General features: G+C 39.7%; 1 protein-coding gene across 1 annotated transcript; it reads right to left on the reverse strand.

Moving 5' to 3' along the window:
• Positions 1-436: 436 nt before the first annotated feature.
• On the reverse strand, positions 437-18,544 carry PGRMC2 (progesterone receptor membrane component 2). Its single transcript, XM_058550055.1, has 3 exons — positions 18,112-18,544; positions 4,083-4,238; positions 437-2,597 (listed from the first exon to the last, which is right to left on the reverse strand). The coding sequence occupies exons 1-3, from the start codon at positions 18,527-18,529 to the stop codon at positions 2,500-2,502; spliced, it is 672 nt and encodes a 223-aa protein (XP_058406038.1). The 5' UTR covers positions 18,530-18,544; the 3' UTR covers positions 437-2,499.
• Between the last annotated feature and the right edge of the window lie 5,457 nt (positions 18,545-24,001).

The following is a 24,001-nucleotide window of genomic DNA, read 5'->3' on the forward strand; positions in this document are numbered from 1 at the left end:
TAGATTTTTATGTGAAATCTCCTGATTTTTAACTAAGAAACTCTAAGTTTAGAGAATGATACAAAACTAAATACAGGGAATCAGACCAAAATTACCTAAGTTCCATTTCAAATGGATGACAAACATGGACAATATAACTTGAAAAGATTAGATGGTGTTTCTCAAATATGCCTGATCATCATTACCCAAGGCATTTCTTACAGATAGAGTCTGAGACCCATTCTCTTTTGATTCTGGCTCAGTGGGTGGTAGGTTTGGATTGGGGACCGGGAATTTATATTTTAGTTACCTCGAGTGTTTCTAATAATCAGGTAAGCTAGGGAAATAGTGGCTAAGGGGGAAAACAGCAGCAGCACTACCACCACAGCTCCGGCCTTTCACTCAGACCACCCATCAAACTACTGGAGAATGAGGACATTCAACTGAAATTGAGGAATTGTCTACAGAACACTGTTTATTTCAAGTTCAAAACACAAAATTACTCATTTTTCTTAACAGACTGCATAATTTTTACTGCATGAATATTTAGGGTTTCTCTATTCACAAGGGTAGATTTCTTGCTGAACTTCAGGCTCAAATGATTCATACATATATCACTTTACTACAGAGGTCATTTACTTGAACAAATTTTAGAAAATATTTTACATAAAAACACACAAAGCATTTACCAACATTCTTCAGTCTTTACAACCAGTCTTCAGCAAAGATTTGGCTGAAGTTCATCATTTTCTACCAAACATTCCAAGACTGAATATAATAGAATCTAGTATTTTACATACTTGAGCTTATTATTGCAATTAAAAGTTCCCCTTTCTTTGATGGCTTGTGCACATATGATACTCATACCGCAGGAGAAGTCTTTTCTTTAACTGGTGACTTGTTAAATAAAATTGTCTTTTTTGGTGTAACTTGTCCCCAACCAAGAACCTAAAATAGTCATGATGAAATCAAATAACTGACACAAATAGGGCTTTTAGTAACCGCTTTTCCAAACTAACAATAGGAGAATTTAATACTATCAGTATAATATCCTTTATTGTTGTGTTCAGTAACTACCACCTGGAGTGCTATTACTTCTAGTATAATCAGTTGGCATCAAAATATAAAGTAAAAATATGTACATTTTTATATATCAATTCTTACCTGAATAATCTCAGATCTCTTGAGAATGTTCCACAAAGTGGAATTTCTTCCTAAAGTTACAGTGAATGTGGTACAATGTGTACAACTTGGTTAACCAGTGCCTGCTTTTCATTTCCAAGATTTTTTCCTTACCTTGGATCAAATGCACAATCTTGACTACCATATCATAATGCACTGGCTTACAGTTTGTATATAAAGTCCAACTCAAGCTTATTTTGGTATATTGTACATGCTTTATTAAAACGGTACTGGTATTTACAGTATCTGCAGAGTCCCTTCCAAGGCGCTCTCACACACATTCAGACACACCCATACGACATCCATACTACGGCCCCATGCACCCACACCAATGAGATGTGAGGATCAGACTCCTAAAATTAGGCAGCTGTTGGGGGAAAGAGTTGTTGATTTGTTTTTCAATTTTTTTGAAAACAGAAAAGCATGGGAGAATGCATTTGGCCATTACAATGCTAATTAAGTTTGTGTATATCAACATATATGGCAGTAACACTGAATATTCCTTTTACATTCTATATACACAGAATGACATCAAGGTTTTGCGGTCAACAGAATATTCCAACTTCAGTCTCAATGCTGCTTGTAGTGACTTCTGAATTCACATAGGGGCTTTCCCGAAAAATAATTCAAGTCTATGTAAGTGAAATAAGGCACAATTAATATTGATTTGATCAAGGTAAAGGGAAGGGATAAAAACTAGTTTCAAATGATCTTACCGTTGGGGAATTAGCTTTGACTTAAATCAACTTGAAATCCCTTCTCCTAATTTCCCAAGATTTCTTAGAAATAAAGGTGTTTTTCTTTTCCCTGACAAAACCCAAAAAGAAAAGTTTGGGAATTCAGATTTCAATGTTTCAGTAGCCTAAACTACTCAAACTGATGTGTACCCCGACCCCTCCTGCCTAGGTCTCCTCCCTCTCTCAATGCTAAAACAAAAACATAGCACATGAAATAGGAATCCTTTGCTGTTTTTTGAGGAGATTTGTACACTTAAGTACAAAGACACATCTGGTTGTCTCTGATTTAAAAAAAAGAAGAAAAATAAAAGAAAAAAGGGAAAAATAACCTCTTGACTTTCCTGCTCTTTAAAAAATCCCTGTCTCCTACTTTTCACGATGATGAAGCCCCACCAGACATTACACACAACTGCAACAAATGAGTGTGGCAGCATAAATAATATCTAGTATTCAAATCTTCATAGTGAGACTCATTTAGCTTGTACAAATTTGTTGAATGTTTTTTGCAGCAGGTGAACCAAACCCAAAGACGCTGGACATTCTGTGAAAGGGAGTAAGAATTGCAGTTCTGAAGGCCCCTGACTTTGGTTGTTTACAAAGTTCAATCCTGTTTATTGTGATCCTTGGTATCTTCTTCATCTGTATATTCTGATGGTTCTTCCCCTGGTTTTAGGAGTCTGCCTACATAATCATATTTTTCTGAAAGATACATCAAAAGATAAATCAGTAGCAATCAAATTTGTTTCATTATTCCATTATACAGCAGGGAAGACATTTGCCTCTTTTAGAATCATATAGAATACACTAAGTTTTTCCTATTGCTCACCTTGGCTGGCCTTTGTACTCATGTAAAGCTTGAACAAAAGAAAACAGGTTAGGGAACTTACAAAGCTTGGGAACTGTGCTTTGCAGGAGAATGTTCCATACTACCAGGTCTTAATCAAGGACACTGCATCATAATCACTTGGAGATCTTTTTAAAAAATATGTGTGTCCAGGATCCATCTTGGAGCTGCCCATTCCAGGCTCTTCGGTTAGGTCTGGGGACATGTACTCTGAAACTGGTCTAACTCTAACGTGCATTGTGAGTCTCAGAATAGTTCTTTAAATCTTAATAGCCCGAAGTATTATAATTAAAGAAACAAGTTGGCAATACAGGGCATTTCCAACAGTTATTTAAGATCTATAAATATATTGGATTTTGTATAGAACTGAGATGAAATAAATTGTAGGGTTAATAGTTTGGTCCAGAGAAGACAACAAACAAGGAAATGGTGACTTTCGTAGGGCTGCGGAAGGGAGAAGAGTGCATGAGGTGGAAAATCACATGGTAAGTAGACCCACCAGGAAATAGTCTTGAGAAAATGTGACATATGCTAGTCACAGAAAGAAAGATAAACCAAATGTGGGGACGAAAATTAATTTGTTACTCATTATCCTGTGTTCTTTGAGGTCTCAGTGTGCGGCCCCTGTCCCATTATTATTCTTTCTCCTACCAAACTCTCCTCTTAGATCTCTGTTACATTGCTTGTTTTTATGTTACCAGGTGTTTAATTTAGAACACTGTTATGTCCAAGGTGATACATGTTGAGTTATTTCTTGGTTAGGAATTTGAACCTAGGTAAGTGAATTAACTGACAAACCACGAGTATAAGATAGGAGGACTGCTTCATACAGTAGAATGAGCACAAGTGCCAAGAAGAACTACACCAAGGGATCCACAGGTCATATAAATAGCTGCCCAGAGTGTAACACAGGCGCTAATAATTGATGTCACAAGGGCATAATAAAGGGGAATGACATTTTTTCTTTATGGTTCAAGGGTAAGATCAATAAAATAATTTCGGAATAAATTATAGTGTCAATATCAGTAATCAATTCAGCTTTAATTATAAGCCTAAATTTTAAAAAAACTATACCTTAATGAACAAGATTGCTAAGACTAAATAAAGGTGTCACAATTTTTGTTAGACTTATAGTTTGTAATAAGTCAATTTTTAAATATGGATTTTATAAATAATAATCACATGTAACAATCATATTGATATTTAGCTATGTTTATCATCAAATAATAACAGTGATGAAAACAGATGATATCCTTAGGCTCTTAAAGAACGTGAAATAGTATACACTTTTTTTGGCTATAAATTTAATAATTCCAAAGAACCCAACAGAATGAAGGTACCTTTAAATTGCATTTCCCATTCTCGAACACTCTCCATTTGTACGGCATTCAGATCTGAGAGGTCATCATATTCATCTTTAAGTGCATCTTTATCCAGGCAAAATGTCGCCAGTCCTCTGGAGGCATCCCTACCAGCAAATATTCCATATGGACCCGCTGCAGGAAAAAAAGAAATTATTTAGATTACCTAACAATATTTTAGAATGTCTCAAAGGAAAAAGTCAAATAAAAAAAACCTCATAATGACTCATATTTGGTACATAGCCTTAATTTCAAAATATGCACAGATATTAATTGGGGAAATCTGAAGAAGTTTCTTGGAAATCTGCCTTTTGACCAAAGTAAAGCTTTTCACTGAAAATTTAAACCTTAAATTTCAATTATTTCAGATATCGCAAAACCTGTACTCCAAGGTGAAGACAGTGAGGTATTAGGGAGAAGAGAAAACTTAAGCAGTTAGGTTTGGAAGCCAGTTTGCTTGAGGGGAAACAATGCTTTGCTGATGGATGTTAATTAATTGTGGCATCTAAAAATAATCAACAGAGCATCCACTGGATATGTACTATGCAAAGACTCAAGTGAATTGTGGATCTCAAACATTTTTATTTCTCCTATCCAACGCAGGTTGTAACTCTATGAGAGCAGAGACTATCATCTCTGTACCCCCAGCAACTGGTTCAGTGCCCAGCACATGTAGATGTTCAACAAATCTTCGCTGAATGGTCTGATCAGAAATATGACCCATTTTCAAAATAAATATCACCTGACTACCATAATATACTCATAATTATCCAAATAAACTATGAAAAGTCATTAGAGAAAATAATGTTTTCCATTTGCAGCCTTTGGGAAACAGGAGAAGTGGCTGCAACGAACAGTTCTTCTGATTGACACAAAATGATTAGTATTTTGTCCAAGGAATTAGGAACCACCTTCTCTAGTGGGGATGGCATGATTTATAGGCCGACAGAAGTGAGCCATTCCCGAAGTCTGTCCTTGAGAGCAGCAGCTGTCTTGCTCATCTCTGCATCCTCAATGCCTCGCACAGTGCTTGGCATGAAGTGGGAACAGAATAAATTTCTTCCAAGTGAATGAGCTGTAATTCCAAAAAAGCAGAAACTCTAGATTTTGACCCTTTACTTTAAATAGATTCACTCATGGTAAGCAAAATCTCCACCCAAATATATAATAAAAAAGACACTTCAATTGTTTAAAACACACACTAATAAACAAAATCTAATCTAACAAAACAACCTAATTTTCTATGTCAAGAAATTGGTTAAATAAATTATAGTACATTAATTTAATGGAATAGTACACAGCTATCAAAAAGAATTAGGTAACTCTATATGTACAGACATAGAAACCAGTTCATGATATACTAACTGAAGAAAGCAATTCAGATGAGTATATAGTATGATTCGCTTTGAATTAAAGAAAGAATATACATGTATGCATATTTTACATGTGTTTGTATATGCATGAAAAACACCAGGAAGAATACAGACCAAACACTTAATAGTGGCAACATTTCTGGGGAATGGAGGGGAAAATTTTACTTCATATAATTGGTAAAGTCTGGCTATTTAAAAGATGATTTTCATAATAAAAATCTTTTAAAAGTTAATTCTCTCTTCATCTTAGGCTGCAGAGCAGACCATGTAGATTTTTCTGTTTAAAATATTGTCTTAAGATTATGTGCTAATAAATAAGATTTCCAAAATACATTATTTTCTAATGAGAAGTAAACACGTAGGAAAAACTGGAAATTCCTTGATTTTTAAATGAGCAGAATAATGATTATACCCACATTCATATTTGACAGCATTTAGGAAATTGAAGGTTACGTGTCAGAAAAGTATCTGTATCTTTGAGAGTAGAATTCAAAACTTTGCTTAAATAGACAAAAATCTAAATATTTATGGACATTAATTTGAATTACAGAAAGCACTGCACCATAAAGTTCATTGGATATGAGAAACTCATTCTCTGAAAAGTTTACTGCATGGAACCAGAGTGGCATTTAGCAATAAATTTTCAAAGTAGTATTATTAGGTATTGATCTACTAACATGAAAATAAAGGTAATGCTTCCAGTGAAGTACTGGTTTATTCTGCTTTTCCCATTCTTAAGTATTTCCCACATTGCTACTTAATATTAGGTGACTATCAGGTGACTATCACAATTATCATTTAATGTTTATTAATTTTCCCACTTAATGGATATACCTATAATTTATTTAATCATTCTCCTATTAATATAAACTTAGACTACCATTTTATACTTTTAAATTTGTCTTCTATATAAGAAAACAGGACACAATTTACAATTAGCCAACATTTATAACTTTCAAACTTTGCTCATTATCTCAACTGACATTCAAAAGGGTATCACATGTTTAAAAGAAAGAAATTCAATATTGTTTCTATTTACAGAGTAAAATCTAAGTTCATTAAATCGGAGTTAATTATTTTAGAGAAATGTTAACTTTTTTTTTTTTGGTGAGGAAGATTAGCCCTGAGCTAACATCTGTTGCCAATCCTCCTCTTTTTGTTGAGGAAGATTGGCCCTGGGCTAACATCTGTGCCCATCTTCCTCTACTTTATATGTGGGACGCTGCCACAGCATGGTCTGATAAGCAGTGCGTAGGTCCGCGCCCGGGATCCGAACCTGTGAACCGCGGGCCACGGAAGGGGAGCGCGCGAACTTAACTACTACGCCACTGGGCTGGCCCCAAGAAATGTTAACTTTCAAAATTAAGCAAGAATGGTCTCTAGGGAAAAGAAAAGTAGCCTACCTTAAAACAGTTGTCTCTTTTTTTTTTTCATAACTCCACATGCTTTGTGGCAACGGCTATGTTCAGGAGATGGAGGCCGTATACATATTGAACTAGTGTGATTTTTTTCTTGAGAAACAACAACAAAATAATCACTATACAGCCTCTTAATGCTGACTGGAGGGATGCTGACAAACTTAAAACAGCAATGAGCAAGGAAAAATAAAACTGATCATGGCTTTAAGAACCTACAAATGTAAAACAATAGTTTCAACTTTTTAAAGGACTTTCTAGTAATCTCACTTTACTCTCTCACAGTCTTGCAAAGTGGAAGGGACAGTTTTTGCCCTCTCCACTTGGCAGATGAACTGGAGCAGAGGCATTCACTGACTTGCCAAAAATTACTGACAGAACTGGGAGGTACTATTTCCACTTTTCTAATACCCCAAACACAGTACACTTTGAGAAAACACACAGAGGACACACAAATCCAAAGATGGAAGGACAACCCTGAAAATTGGAGCATTTCACCAATTACAAAATTTCAGGGGAATGGATATTTTAGAATATCTGTTAAATCAAAATGGAAGAGAATTAACAAAAAAGCTGTAGACACCAGCAGCTTTTCTTAGCATTTTCTTATAATATCTACCTCCCTGGCCCGCAAAAGTCAATCTACTTCACGGTACTTCAGAGTATAAACCATAATGGTAAGAATGAGAGAAGAAAATATGATCATTATAAAAATAGAAAATCCTCCATCTTTGACTATATAAATATATATCAGTGCATTCTCTAGCAAAATTCTCCAGTAATTTCCCTAAGGAGGCCTCAACATTGAACGAATGTAAAAACAAAACTTCACAAAACATGTTCTTTTTTTGGTTTCAGATGGCTGACTTAGTAACAGTGAATTTGAGTCAATAGTTAATAATCCAAGCCTAATTCTAGACAAAATGATGTTTTGTTAACTCTTGAATAGAAAAGAATGATTCAGTGATTAACATATTTCCCCACTCTCTAAACTATATTAAGCTGTCTTCTCCACATGTTTACAATTTCCCTCAGGAAGCATTTAACTTCTGAAAAGGTCTTTCTGGTAACAGTTTTCTGTACTTTTTCCTGTAAGACCATAAAGAACATAAGATTAAGATTAAGAACTAGAGTTGGAACTGGATGGGTTGCTCAGAGAAAGGAGGATTTGAGGTCTAATTAAAGTACATTTCTCTGCATTCATAATACAACCAGAAGCATATCTGAGAAGTCAGCAATACCTCCCCATTCGACTACCCCTTTACATAACAAATCTAAATGTTACTGATTCCAATATTTTGATAACTACACTTAGCTATCCATATACTAAAATACCAAAGAGCTACCCAAGGAAAGCATTTTTAAGTGGTATTCGGTTTTTAGGTGTGGTATACTTTACATATATACATGCATGCATAGATAAATAAAGGCTAGCTTATATAAACTTATCAGGTTAACTATTAAAGCTCACCTAGAAATTAACATTTCAGTAATAACTAGGAGAATTATATTCTGTTGCTCTATCAAAGACTAAAATATAATGCTGATACAAAAATGGATTTATAATTTCAAGAAAATTCTTGTTACAAAAAATGAACAGCAACTATTCAGTCAAAGCAGATTCTCTTAAATGTAGTTACATAACAAATATTCTAAGACATCTGTTTATTTTATTTAATTTTTTGTGAGGAAGATCAGCCCTGTGCTAACATCTGCCAATCCTCCTCTTTTTGCTGAGGAAGACTGGCCCTGGGCTAACATCCGTGCCCATCTTCCTCCACTTTATATGGCACACCGCCACAGCATGGCTTGATAAGCGGCACGCTGGTGCGCACCCGGGATCCGAACCGGTGAACCTCGGGCCACCACAGTAGAGCATGCGCACTTAGAACCTCTCAAGCCACCGGGCTGGCCCCTAAGACATCATTTTAAATATAAACCTCACTTCAAAGATATTGTTAAACATACCGAAATGACATTATACCAGTTAGAATTCTGATTTCATCAGCGCTCTTAAGAGTTAACACAACTTATGGTACAGATTTCTAAAGTTCAAAAGTCAGTAAATCTATTAGTCAGTGTATCCTGAAACTGCTTACTTTAATACAATCAGGTAGAATGGGGTGAGGTACTTTTGAAAAGGCAACATGTGGTCATTGTAAAACAATGTTTTAAAGAATAACTGAACAGAAAATTTCAGGAGGAATAAAATACCTAAAATATGTAACAGATAATTTTGTGATTATTAAGATAATTATGTAGCTACATTAGTATTTATGGAGAAAATTCTAGAATGAATATTTTAGTTATATCCATGGTATAAAAACCACAGCTCTCAGAGACAAACTTTAATTCATTAACGTTTATAAACAGTTTTCTGGCCTGTTTTCACAAGTCTTTTGTGATTATTAAAGCAAGTTTTAAAAAAATCTAATAATACTTGGTATTGAGTAATTTATTCCAAATGAGATTATAATGGCCTAGGAAAAAATGAAGAAATACGTAAAAGTGACTAAATGAAATCCAACTAATAAATATTATTATTTTTTTGTGTGTGTGAGGGAGATCAGCCCTGTGCTAACATCTGCCAATCCTCCTCTTTTTTTTTTGCTGAGGAAGACTGGCCCTGGGCTAACATCCGTGCCCATCTTCCTCCACTTTATATGGGATGCCGCCACAGCATGGCTCACCAAGCTGTGCGTGGGTGTGTGCCCGGGGGTCCGAACTGCAAATCCAGGGCCGCCGCAGCGGAGCGCGCACACTTAAACGCTTGCGCCACTGGGCCCGGCCCCTAAATATTATTTTTTTATACAGTCCCAAGACTTTTAGAGAGAAGGCAGCATGGTAAAACTGAAAGTATACCTCTCAAGAACCAAGATATCTGGGTTCTAGAGGCTCCTCCCAATGTGTGACATTGGGCAGAGCTTAGAGGCCTTGGTACAAAACGGGCAAGCATTTTATGTGCCTGAAGTTGAAGGCCAAACTAGATAATCTCCTGAATACTATAATTCCAAGAGGGACTGAAAACTCAATCCTGCTTCTGAAATTCACTCTAGAAGGCTCTCAGCAATACTGTGAGTTGAGCTCATAGCCTTGGCCCCAGGGCTCATGGAAGACTGAAAAATTAAAACCCCAGGACTTTGCCACATGTGGGAGTGGGGCCTGAGTTTACACAGCCCATGTAGAATGACAATTCTAAGGTGAAAAAACAGCATGGACTTAAATATTTATTGGAACTTAGCAAACAGTAAAGGTAATACTGCAAGTGTTGGGGAAAAAAAGAATTACTCTATAAATGGTGTTGGGATAACTAAACAGCCTTCTGTAAAAACACAAAAACAAAAGTTGGATTCTTATTTCACATCTTAAAATAAATTTCAAATGGAACTGAAAAACTGAAACCATAAAAGTATTAAAAACACCATAAACAAAGTAAAAAGGCAAATAAATGAGGAAAAACACCTGCAGCAAAGGCTGATGCACTTTTTAAAGAACATCTAAAATCAGTAAGAAAAGACCAATATCATGATTGAAAACTGTAGTAAAGAATACATGTGGGCTGGCCTGGTGGCATAGAGGTTAAGTGCACGCACTCTGCTGCAGCGGCCTTGGGTTCACAGGTTCGGATTCCAGGCGCGCACCGACGCACTGCTTGTCAAGCCATGCTGTGGCGGCGTCCCATGTAAAGTAGAGGATGATAAGCACGGATGTTAGCCCAGGGCCAATCGTCCTCAGCGAAAAGAGGAGGATTGGCAACAGATGTTAGCTCAGGGCTATTCTTCTTCACCAAAAAAAAAAAAAAAAGGAAAAAGAATATATGAACAGACAATTTGTAGGAAAGGAAACATAAATGACTCAAATTTGTAAAGATATTCAACATCACTGAGAAAAAGAGAAATGTAAATTAAAACAATATTGAGATATCATTTTAACTTCTCAGATAAAGACCAAGAAGTTTCATATCACATTTTTGGCAAGGGGATAAGAAAGGGGCATTTTTATAGAAGTGTAAATTGGTCCAACTTCTCTGGAGGGCAATTCAGAAATAAGTACTGAAATTAAAAATGCACATACCCTAAGATTCAGTAATTTTACTCACATATGTAAAATGACATGTACATGAATATTTATAGCAGTACCATGTAATAACAAGAGATTGGAAACATGTTTATTAAGAGTGGACTGTTAAATTATGATATATTCATATAATAGAATATTATGCATATATTCAAAAGAATAAATAAGATGGCTTTCTTTATACTGATATGAAAGGCTCTCAAGATATTAAAATATTGTTAAAGGTTTGCATACTATGCTACAATTAGCATGTGGGGAAAAGTACATATCCACATGCTTGCACTTGCAGAGAATAGCTCTGAACAATACTCAGACTAGTTCCTCACCTCCAGACAGGGGAACATGGTGGCCAGGTTGTGGGAAGACTTATTTTTCACTACATATCCTTCTTATTTTCTGCCTTGAGAATGTGTTAGCTAATAAAACAGTGGTTTGTTTTTTTTAACTTCCATGAGGCCCTATTTTGAAACATACCCCAAACCACTCTACAGAAAACTTCCTCAACCCAGGGCTCATGGAACATCACAAAAATACCCCAAGAAACAAAAAGACAGTAACTGCTGAAGTGTGCAATAAAAATTATAAACTACATGAAGAAACAAACCACCATGGAGGAGTGAGCACATACAACAGATATGAGAACTGGCAGCCTAAGAATAAGATAACAGAAGCAGCTTAAAGAACTATAGTATGTTTACTTAAAATTATTAAGAAATTAAGAGATGAAACATAAGGAAAGATTAAGAGACATGAAGGATAGAATGAAAGCGAATGTGTATCTATTAAGAGTTCCAGAGGAAGGAATAAAGAGAATGGAGGAGACAATACTGGAAGAGATAACAGGTTCAAATTTTCTTAAATAAAGTAAAAACACATCCTCAGATTTTAGTAGGGTCTGGTATGTGTTAAAAAAAAAAAAATCAAATCCCCACCTGGACAAATCCTAGTGAAAGAGCAGAACTCTAAAGAAAAAGGGAAAAAAAGTCTCAACTAAACCAAAAGGAAAAAACAGATGAATCAATGGAATGACAAGTAAACCAAAAGCAGATTTAAAAAGAAGTAGAAGACAGTGGCATACAACTACTGAAGATTTCAGGTAAAACAAGTCAATTTATAATTTCATATCCTAAACCTATACTATTATTCTTGAGTGAGGGCAGATACAGACAGAATTTTTTTTTTCTACCGATGAAAAAACTATAGGACATACCTCACTGAAATGAAAATTAAACCCTGAACCAAGGAATGAGATGCAAGAAATGATGGCGAATAAAGAAAATGGTAACTATGTTGGTAAATTTAAATGAGGACTCATTATTTAAAAAAAGGTAACAATTTAACCAGTTTGGAGGTGGAGTTTGAAAAAATATAGTGCAACTAAAAGTCTAATAGCAATAACATAGAAAATAGGATGGGGGAGGGATTGGAGTGAAAGCTTTCTAACCAGGGCCACAACACATGGCTGTGTACTACACAACTCCAGGGGACACCATCCATATTTGTATACATGGTAGTTTTGTACATTTAATAAGAAGTATTCTGTCAAACGGCAGTAAAGTGTCTTAGAGACAGTTTTTTCTAATTCACATAAAAATGTTTGGCTAACATTCTTGTATTGTTCAGGATCGTGTCCACAGCAAAAACTTAAGGAAATCAGTTTGGCTAACATTCTTATATCGTTCAGAATAGTGATCATAGCAAAAACTTAAGGAAATCACCAGAAGAACAGAAACAGAATGCATCCAAATCAGTAGGGGAGAAAAAGTAGGAGGAACTAAAAAAATCAATCTAAGAAGGAAAAAAAGGGAAAGAAAAGTATGACAAAGAGAAATTACTACGTAAGATGGTAGAAATAAATCTAAATATACTATAATGACAAAATATATAAACTGATTAAGCTGTTAAAAGACATAGTGTTGCTATTAGATTAAATGAAAAAATCCAGCTATGTTTTTTTATAAGGAAAAAAATAAAACATAACACAGATTGGTTGAAAGTAAAAGGATGGAAAAAGAAACACTGAGGTAACAGTAATCAAATGAAGGCTGAAGTCAAATCTGAAAATCAGTAAAGGTGATAAGGATGTTTCTTTCTCTGCCGAATAACATAATATGATCAGTTCTAGATCTAGCACTAGAGGGCTTCAAAATATTCTCACATCCAATCTTTGTATGGCTGGCTCCTTCAGGTTTCTGCTTAGGTATCAACCTCCTTTTCTTGACAAACTAAATAAAGTACCTTTCTTAACCACCTAATCTAAATAAAGTCCTTTGTTATGCATCCTATTCATTTCTTTCATAGCATATTTAATTACAGATTATAATTATGTATTGAATGCTTGTTTATTGTCTGTTTTCCTCAATAGACCATAAATTCCATGAGGTTAGGGATGCATTGGTTTGGAGACTCAGTTAACTCTCATTTCTCACATCTTACTTAAGCAACACGGTAATGAAATCCAGGCAATTCCTTCTTAGTATTTAAAAATGGAGCGGAAATCCTATATTAAACATCGTGAGACAGGAAGCAGGTTCTAAGAGTACAGTGGTTATTCAGTGATGTCTATCACAGGTACACAGGGAAGGAGTGGTCTATGTCACAGATGGTTCAAAGAACTACTAAAAGAACTTGAATGAATGGGGCCGGCCCAGTGGCGTAGCAGTTTAGTTCACTGGCTCGGCTTCAGCAGCCCAGGGTTTGCCAGTTTGTATCCTGGGTGCGGACCTATGCACCACTCATCAAGCCATGCTGAGGCAGTGTCCCACACAGAGCAACTAGAAGGATGTACAACATGACATACAACTATCTACCGGGGCTTTGGGGAGAAAAAAGGAAAAAAGGAGGAAGATTGGCAACAGATGTTAGCTCAGGGGCAATATTCCTCAAAAAAAAAAACCAAGAACTTGAATGGCTACCTCCAGATGCTACTAACTCTACTCCGTTCTTCCAGCTTGAGTAACGTCATCTGGTCTCACACATGCTGCTTTAAGCTACCCTTTTATACTCTGCGTTAATATTTAACACAAGTGCAATTCCCTCAAAGATTAAAAACAACGGAATAATGTTGAACTCAGAGGAGCCAACCAAGTAGGTATTGTAGAAATAACTAGTCTAAATTTGGGCAGAGTATCAAAATTCATCAAAAAACTTAGCTGATCCTTTTATCTTACTGGTAGGTAACGGATGTGTATGGACATTACCCCAAACAACATACCCAGTTGGCTTCAAATCAAGAAGCTGGGATGAGAGCTGGGTACTGTCAATAGGACATCCAAGAAGGAATTGGTCAGACTGGGCCCAGTCTATATGTTGCAACTCTTGCTACAACTGCAATTTTGTAAACTATAAATAGTTAACATATTGAAAATAAAGTTAAAAAAGGAGGAAAAATACTTGAAAGGAACATATGCTCCTTTCTCCAGCCTGCTAAATATTAGGCATCTCATGGGGTACTTCTTATGTATGACTTTTCTTTCCAGTGGAATTTAAAATATAATTTGGAAAAAATACAGCTTTGGTATATGTCAAAGAGTACTCTACATGAAATAAGGGGGAAGCAATATATCTAAATTTCAGAAACGTGGGATAAACTATTAGAAACGTCAATTGTATAATTTCTTGCCATTCTAAAGAATAAATAAAAACACTGTTCTAGTAGAGTTCTACTGCGGGACTATTAAATTATTTAAAATCATACTATCTGTTCAAGACTTCCTTATCTATTACGACTCTGGAAACATGTGAAATTATATTATGTAGTGAATGCAACGGGAAGGAAAGGTCTTTGAAGCCAGTTAGACTGGGTTTGATTTCTAGTTTTGCCACTTATTAGATATGTGACTTTGGGCAAAACTTGAGCTTAGTTTCCACATTTGTAAAATGGGAACATTACTTATTTCCTAGAGCTTTTTGGAAATTAAATGAGATAAGCTCAATAAATGGAGTTTCCTCCTCCTTCTATCCTGACCTCTAGAATCAATGCTGTTGAACAGAACTCTTTGGGAAGATGGAAATACTCTATAAAGTGCACTATCTAACATGGGACCATGTGGCTACTGAGCACTTGAAATGTGGCTAGTGTGACTGAGGAACTCAATTTTAATTATTTGTAATTAATTTAAATTTAAAAAGCCACATGAGGCTTGTGGCTACCATACTGGACAGCACAACACAAAGCCATGAAGGTATATTTCTTTGAGGCTTTAAATCCTTATGGGAACCAGGGGAGGGTATTAAAAAACAACAGTAAGATTCTCTACAAGTTTATCCCAGATGCAGTTTACCTGAAATACCATAGAGATAGGCTTGGTAGTCAAATATATCTGGATATGAATGCCATGTCTATGTTACCCAAGCCAATTTACCCCAAATACCTAAACCTCAGACTCCCCATCTGAAGGACAGGAACACTTACTAATCTCACCAAGGCACTGCAGAGATGACAAATTAATGGATCTGATGTAGTAGGGGCTTAACAAATCTAGTTTCCTTTCTCCTCCCATATTCATTGTGTCTTACATGACCACTTGCCTCACATGCTGGTCAACTGCCTAAACTGTTACTAAATTTAATATTAACAAATATAGTTAATGCCAACTGTTTGCCAACATGTGTTTACTCCACTAAATTAAACTGTCAATATTTAATTTTTTAAGAATCTGAACTCTAAAAATTGATGACTAAAAAGAAAAATATCTTCAACATAGAAAAAAACCTCACAAAAGAAATCTTTAACTCTAAAACCATTATTGTGAAATGTGAGTAGATATTGGCTAGGCATAGAAACTAGGTTTTCTGGCTCCCTTAGCTCATTCTTTCAAGCTACTATGATTCTCAGATAAGGATTACTGCTTCTGAATTATTCTGCTACAAAACTGCTTTATTGGCTTGAGGATGAAAACAAAAATTAAAACCAAAACTAAACTTAAATCTGTTTCATAGCCAGAAATTTGGCTTCAAGACTTTTGGAAGTGCTACATCTTCTATTAATGATGATTAACATAGTCCAAGCCCATAGATAATCTAGCTACCTTTAAGGTTCCTTTCAGTAATAAAATATTCCAGATATCTCTATTAGGTTGTTGATCAATAAATACCTAGGATAAAATAATTGAATATCACTCAGGCTGTTCATCAAATTGGTGGACGCTAACCTAAAACTGACTTCTCTGCTGCTATGTGAAGAGCCCCCTCACTGCCCAAGCCACAGAAAGGCTATCTACATTACACGCATGACTCTTATCTTAATTTTTAATTTCTGTTGCAGAACATTTGCCACTGGAGGATGCCAAACTGGGTCTATAACTGTCTCTCCTGGCTATTTTCAGATAGTGGCAAGGCACAATGTGTAAGGACTAATATGCTTGTTTGCACTAATGTTTGCTTCACTGTCAGTTTAGATAGGGCCTACAAAGGCAGATCTTTTAGTTGGGTAAGCTCTGTATTAAAACTCTAAAATCTGTACACAATTTCTAATCACTGAACACACATTTTAGCACTAATGGGGGAAAAACCTTTGGGTACAAAATACTGTGTAAATCCTTGACTTAAAAAAAATTATTTGGTCTGTTTAAATACTGTACTTTGGCCCTATTCTCTTGCCCCACATGCTGTTAAGTAAACAAAAAAAGTGTTAACCATTTCAGCTGACATAAGTAGGTAGACATCTGGTTTTCATATTTATATAACCAGAAACAAATACTTTACAAGCTATCTATGACTGGGTTGGACTGAATGTCGATATACGCACAAAAATACAAGCAACTAAGAAATAAATAATTCAACACGTAAAATCTCCAATTTCTTATCTCTATTCCAATTAACAAACAACAAACCAAAGCACTTCTAAAATAATTTCCAGCCACCATGCCCTGAGATCAGAAGTATATATTTGCAAGTGTCAATAAACCTCATGTACTATAGATTAAATAAAGGAGAAAATCAACTTGTTTTTAGATTGTCAACCCCCTTGACTTTAAGGCTTGGACGTACTCTTTCGAATAACAGGTCACTCTAGGTCTCTAATTTTATTATTTATTTTTTATTGTAGTCACTTTTTTTTTAAGCTTAGCATTATTACACAACCAGGATGTACAATATTGCTCAATTTTCTGGTATCCCAACAGGTTCCATGACTTTGAACTGAAGTTTATGAACATAATCTGAAATACATGCTACAACTACATTGTAAAAGAAGGGTTTCTAAACGATCCACCCTACATACACACAGTTCTCTGAAAGCAAAGTCCTAAAAACCTTTAACTTGCAGGACTGGTGCATGGGGGTATGAATTTATAGCTCTTTTAAGTTTTTTCTCCTCAGTGAAAACACAAGAAGTCATTATCAACGTGTATTTGAATTTGAATACTTGCCTTCCTATTACCAAAAAAAAAAAAGAAAAAGAAACCAAACAGGCACGCCTGCTGGGTATATGAGCTCCACCCCCAAAACTCAAGGCGAATACCCTTCCCAGACTTTATTAAGATCGCATTCTGGTCTGTCCTCATCCCACATACACTGTTAATCTTGGAAAGCATCTCCATACCAAAACTGGTTTGAGAAAGAAAAAAAAAAAAAAAAAAAGTCTGAGGTGTTGCTCATATGCCCGGACTTCACAGACTAGGGGGTTGGGACTTGGAACTACGTGTACCTAAACGTGGCCTTATGGGGAGCCGCAGAGGGAAAAGGGAGATCAGTGGCAAAAAAGAGGAAAGAAAGGAAAGCTGTGAATTACAGGGCCTGAAACTTCAGGTCCCTACTTTAGAAACCTCCTCTCCCTCCTGTCCCAGGAATCAGAACGCTCCGGAAAGGTTGAGGGCCAGCATGACTGGCGACAACTAAAAGGATTTTGAGAAATTCGGCACAAGGAAAGGCTGCAGGGAGCAATCGGATGGGAGAATGATGAAAGCTCAGAGCTGGTTCTCGGGGCGACACTGGGAACCCCGACGTCGGGGGAAAAGCTGGAGGTCCCGCGGCTGGGGGTGTGTGCGGTGCGGGCCGTCCCAGGTGCGGCAGCCAAGGCGCGGGGGTCCAGACGTCGAGAGGCTCGGCAAACTAACCCGCTGCCCACGGGCCTCCCCATCAGAAGCGGGTCGCGCTTGAGCTGCAGGGGGTCCTCCCCCTCCCCTTCCAACTCCTCCTCACCCGGGCCGTAGAACTTGCTGCCTTTGGTCACGTCGAAGACTTTCCCATTGACCGCGAGCAGGATGCGCGGGGTGCGGGACCCGTCGTACTGGCGCAGCTGCTCCAAGCTGAAGTCCCGCTTCTTCATGCGAGGCAGAGAGGCGGCGGGGCTCTCCTCTCCCGCCCCGGCGCCGGCGCCCAGACCCCGCCGCCCCCAGCGCACCCACAGCCGGTAGGCCCCCAGCAGCACCAGCGCCACCAGCGCCACGTTCAGCAGCATCTCCCCGCCCCCCGTCAGAAGCGCCAACGCTGCTGCCGCCCAGCCGCCCCCTTCTGCTGCCGCTCCCGCGCTGCCCGGGCTCTCGCTGCTGCCGTCGCTGCTGCTCTCGCTGCCACTCCCCAGGGTGCCTAGCTTCACGTCCCCATCACCCGCCGCCATCACTGCCCGCCAGCGCCTTCCTCCTCCTCCCCGCCCCCTGCCCTCCCCAGCCCCAGGCCGGCCCCGCCCATCTGGGGCCGCCCAGCCAATAAAGTGAGGGGAAGGGGCGGGGTCAGGCGGGCTCCCGATTGGGTGTTGACGAGGTAACGTTGTCTTGGGTCTCTCCCTCCCCCTCCCTTCTTTTGCTGGCCGCGCTCGCGTGCGACGCCCCGCCCACCTCGCCCCACACTTCCCTGCTCTCGCTCCGCGCCTCCGCCTGCTGAAGCAGAAGAGGGGGCGGGCATGAAGAAAAGACGCTGCGCCGGCCGCGCGCGCGCACGGGCCGGCCGAGACTACAGCGCGTGCGCAGGTTCCGGAGCGCCACGCGCTCTCCTTTCCCCTGCGGCCACTTCGGGAGGCACGCTTCCCACAGTCCCCTTCTTTGTGCGCGTGCGCCCCGGAATCGCTTCCCTTCCCAGGCCCGGGTTCGCGTCCGCGTACTCGCGCCACTTCGCTTACCCTCGTCCCGGGAGCTTCACGTGCGGCGAGGCGGCCGCGGAGGCAGGGCCCGGCTGCGGCGCCTGTGCGAGGGTGAGGGCTGGCGGCTTGCGGGAGGCCGCGACAGTTTTAACTGCTGGCGCAAACCCGTGAGGGGCGTCTCTCGCCCCCGGGCACCGTCGCGCCTGTCCGGAAGCCGGGAGCGTGGGCGCGCAGTCAGGGCTCCCGCCCAGAAGTTTTGGCGACGGGTTGGGGTGTCCCGGCGCGGAGAGCGCGGAGCCCGCGCTGGGGCTGTCTGGTGTCGGGCGTCTACGTGCTGACTGCCCTGGCACCCAGCAGCCGCTCCCTCCCTGGTGGTGGTGGCCAAGGCCGGGCCTGTGGGATTCAGACTAAATGTGTCCTCACTCCTTAAATCATAACCTCTGCGGCGATAGGGAAGTGGGTAGGAGGAGGTGGTCCTTCTGTTCGCTCATTCAGCTTTGTTTACCATTTCTTTTTATCTGGGTCTTTTAGCCTTTCGGAGTCCTTAAAATTCCGGCGTAAGTGTCACCTCTGAAGCCTCCTTCTGAGCCCCTTACCTCAGTCACTCAGCTAGTCTGTTTTCTCTGTGTTGTTAGGTCGTTCCCCACTCCCCACACTCCCGCCCCACCTCCCCCCCACCTCCTGTGAACCGAAGGTGTGATGAATGAATGAAGGTGTATCAGGGAGTAACCGTTTTCCTTTAATCTTGAGGAACCGAGGGGATGGAGGAGGGACATGGGCAAGCAGTGGAGGCGTGTGGTATGAGCTAAGAGTGCTTATTAGGGAAACAGTAAGTGGTCCATTTTGGCATTACGTAGTGAAGAGGAACAAAATCTGGAAAACTAGGGTGAGATTTTTAGTCAAGGGGTAGGCTTGGACTTCATACTGCCGGTTTTGGAGGAGCCACTGAAGATACGGAAGGGGCAAGTGACAGGATCAGACTCTTCTCTTGCGAGATTATCTACCAGGTGTGTGAAGGATTGGAGTGGAGAGAAGAATGGGAGAGCAGTTAGTACACTACCTATTTGTGCAAGAAGTAAGGAAACTCAGAACTAGTGGTGGCGTTAGAGCAGGGCTCTGCAAGCTTTTCTATAAGGGGCCAAACATTAACATTTTATGTGTTGTCTGTCATAATTACTCAACTCTGCCTTGTAGTGACAGACAGTAGTTGGAGGAGCATGACTATGTTCCAATGACACTTTATTTAAGGACACTGAAATTTTAATTTAATTTTAGGTGTCACGAAATATCATTCTTTTGATTTTTTTTCAAACACTTAAAAATGTAAAAACCATTTTTTTTGCTCTGGAGGTACAGAAGCAGCCTACAGGTCATAATTTGCTGACGCCTACTTTAGAGGTACTTTTCTTTTTTCCTTTTTTTTGGTGAGGAAGATTGGCCCTGAGCTAACATCTATTGCCAGTCTTCCTCTTTTTTTCTTGAGGAAGATGGTCCCTGAGCTAACATCTGTGCCAATCTTCCTCTACTTTGTATATGGGACGCCACCACAGCATGGTTTGATGAGCGGTGTGTAGGTCCACACCCAGGGTCCAGGCTGCAAACCCTAGTCTGCTAAAGCTGAGTGCGGGAATTTAACTACTATGCCACTGGGCAGCCTTTAGAGGTACTTGCTTGAGGCAGAGTGAACAGAATTTAATTGGGGGTAAGTAAGTGACCATATGATCTATCCTCCTCCAATCTGGAATACTTTTGGAAGTGAAAGGGGCCGCTATTAATTACACTGGGACAATAAGAGTAAAATCAGATTATCCCAGGCAAATCTGAATGAGTGATCATCCTAGGGTCAACGTTTAGGAGAAGTCAAAATGCTTTAGGACTTCGTAACAGGAAATGGAGGTGCGAATGATGGAAACAGGGAGATTGGGAAGAAACTGGTTTTGGGGAGAAGACGGCTGTAGCGGTCCCAGGTGTCACAGTTGGGACAACATCAGCAGGCAGGAAGAAACCACCTCAGAGGCGTTATAGCAGGGCACTCCTTATATCTTATTGACTGGAACTGGGTCAGTAGCTATTCCCTAAAGCAGTAACTGACAAGGAGCATGGGATTGGTCAGTGTTTATCTGGCTTTTGGCAGTTCTTATGCAGGACTGTGACCTGCATTGCTGGGCATTTAGCATCTCTGGTCCCTTCCAGCTAAATGTCAGTAGCAAATCCCAGGCATTGTGACATCAAAGAAACAACCCTCTTTCTCTCCACCCCACACATACTTCCTAGAGAGATGATACTGGTTGAGAACCACTGGGTTAAACCAATCAGGATTTATCTTGGAGCTGAATTATGTGTGTGTAGGTTTCTTTTCCCTGATTGGTTTGGAGGCAAGAGAGGAATTGAGCAGTATTGAAGCTCTGTTGTCAAGAAAGTGGGACGGGGAATGTTGGGTAGGTAGCCAACATTGCCATGGGAAGTAAAAAGTTAAACATTTTCTTTTATATCCTTGATAAAATAAATATCTCAATTTCTCCACACTTGAAACCCTTCTTTTTCTTTGAGTCTGCTGAGCTGGTCTAGGAGGTAATTCTTCCCCACTCCAGGTAACAATCTTTCCCAGTAGGGTACTCCTGCTTTGAATACTGTGATAACTTACCTACTGGTGGCCTAGTATGTCTTTCCCTCCTTCTTTCCTACATGAAGGAACTAGTACTATGTACTGATTTTTTTTTTTTTCCCTCAGACACCTATCTCCAGTGGTGCTCACATATTTAAAGGAGACAGCTCGGAAATCTAATTGGCACTCAAAGGCCTCCATAAGTCCACAAACGGCTTCCTCACCTTCCCCTTCCGAAGCAAACCTAATCCACTTTATCTGTTAATCTTAACACATACCTTCTATTACAGTGATCTATGTTTCTCTTTACAACACCTAGTCCCATTCCCCCCAATTGCTAGGTGTTCATTCCCTGCTCCAAGACTTTACTCATGTTATTTTCTCACTGAGAGTGCCCTTCTCTCTCCTTTCCAACCATCCAAATTCTGTTAACTTCCAATTCCTTCTCTAGTGCTGCCCCTGTGCCAGGCCTGTGACTACATTAGCCCACACTGATCTCTTTCTTCTTTGAATTTCTAAGCGTTCCTTGCCTAAACTCCATTTTGGCCATTTATTTCATGCTCTTCTTGACTATTCTGTTCTTGAAACTCTCCTTTGGATTCTAAGATTTCTCCTTTTGCTTCTGCAGGTGTTCCTTTTCTGACTCCATTCTAGCCTCCTTTTCCTCCTTTTATCCATCCTTACCTTGCCCAGAGGTCATCTACAGGCATCTGTCATTATCTATTTTCTTTTCTCCTCTCTTTTTTTTTTCCTTGACATACTGATTTACTTGTCATCTCTATGGAAGATGTACCTCTCTAGCCCTGACCTACCTCTGGGAGATATTAGTACTACCCACCGAATATTTCCATTTCTTTTCCCACACACATACTGAACTTGCATTTCCATACTCCTTTAAACTCAGCATGGCCACTGAAATGCAATTGGAAGTGATCTGTGTCACTTCCAAGCCAAAACTTTAAGAACCCTTGCACAATTTCTCATGCTCTCTTTCTGTTTGGTACGGTGATAGAATGTTTGATCTATTGCTGCACAACAAACCGCCTCAAATCTTGGTGACTTAAAATACTTTATTGGGCCGGCCCCGTGGTTTATCGGTTAAGTGCGCATGCTCCGTTACTGGCGGCCCGGGTTCGGATCCCAGCCGTGCACTGATGCACCGCTTCTCCGGCCATGCTGAGGCTGCGTCCCAAATACAGCAACTAGAAGGATGTGCAACTATGACATACAACTATCTACTGGGGCTTTGGGGGAAAAGAGGAGGATTGGCAATAGATGTTAGCTCAGAGCCGGTCTTCCTCAGCAAAAAAAGAGGAGGATTAGCATGGATGTTAGCTCAGGGCTGATCTTCCTCACAAGAAAACGAAACAAAACAACATTTTATTATCTCTAATAGTTTTGTGGATTGAGTGGGCTTATGGGCAGTTGTCTAAGCTTGCTTGGGTCTCTCATTTGGTTCTAGTCAGGTATTGTCTGGGGCTAGAGTAATTTGGAGGCTGCACTGGGATGCTAGTGTCGGGGGAAGAGGGAGAATCTCCCTCTGCCCTTTCCCTTAAGGTTCTTCTGGCTGGCTTGCCCTGAGCACCATCACTAGAATGGTTGAGCCTTTCTTCTTTCTGATATTATCCTAGGGCCTTGCTTCACATAGCTTCTTCAGCAGAGTAGCCTGACTTCTTACGTGGTGGCTCAAGACTCGCAAAAGTGCAAAAGCTGGGCCGGCCCCGTGGCTTAGTGGTTAAGTGTGCGCGCTCCACTGCTGGCGGCCCGGGTTCGGATCCCGGGTGCGCACCGACACACCACTTGTCCAGCCATACTGAGGCCGCATCCCACATACAGCAACTAGAAGGATGTGCAGCTATGACATACAACTATCTATTGGGGCTTTGGGCGGAAAAAAATAATAACATTAAAAAAAAAAAACAACGAAAATAAAAAAAAAAAAAAAGTACAAAAGCTTCCAGGTCTTTCTAAGTCTTAGGCCCAGAAATAAGACATTCTATTTGTTAAAGCAGTCACAGAGCCAGCTCAGTTTCAAGGGGAAGCGAAATAAACTCCACCTCTTGATGGGGACTGGGGAGAAAAGTGACAAAAATTCGTGACCTTTAATATACCATACCAACAATGTTTCAAATGGTGGCTGCTTCCATCAGCCAGGGTCCTAGAGTCAGGACAAAGTGGAAAAGAGCCCCCAGCTAACACACATGGTTGTATGAATGAGCACTACATCTCTGCTGTTCTAAGTCGCTGAGATATTTGGGGTTATTTGGTAGCAAACAAAGCCTGATCTATACGAATACAAAAATTGGTACCACAAGTAGGGCACTGCTGTAACAAAAACCTAAAATATGTAGCATTGACGTGTGAATATGTTACAAATGTTAAGCGTTGTTTGTTAGGCAGCGTTCAGT

Source organism: Diceros bicornis, chromosome 11, assembly GCF_020826845.1.
Source record: "Diceros bicornis minor isolate mBicDic1 chromosome 11, mDicBic1.mat.cur, whole genome shotgun sequence".
Lineage (NCBI taxonomy): Eukaryota > Metazoa > Chordata > Mammalia > Perissodactyla > Rhinocerotidae > Diceros > Diceros bicornis.

What these genes read in the sequence shown, in the direction of transcription:
- PGRMC2 (XM_058550055.1), bottom strand. Translation starts at nt 18,529, where the DNA reads ATGGCGGCGGGTGATGGGGACGTGAAGCTAGGCACCCTGGGGAGTGGC. An exon ending in CAGCAAGTTCTACGGCCCGG is followed by an intron (nt 4,239 to 18,111) that starts GTGAGGAGGAGT and finishes TTTTTCCTGCAG; the next exon opens with CGGGTCCATATGGAATATTT. An exon ending in ATGGGAAATGCAATTTAAAG is followed by an intron (nt 2,598 to 4,082) that starts GTACCTTCATTC and finishes TGTATCTTTCAG; the next exon opens with AAAAATATGATTATGTAGGC.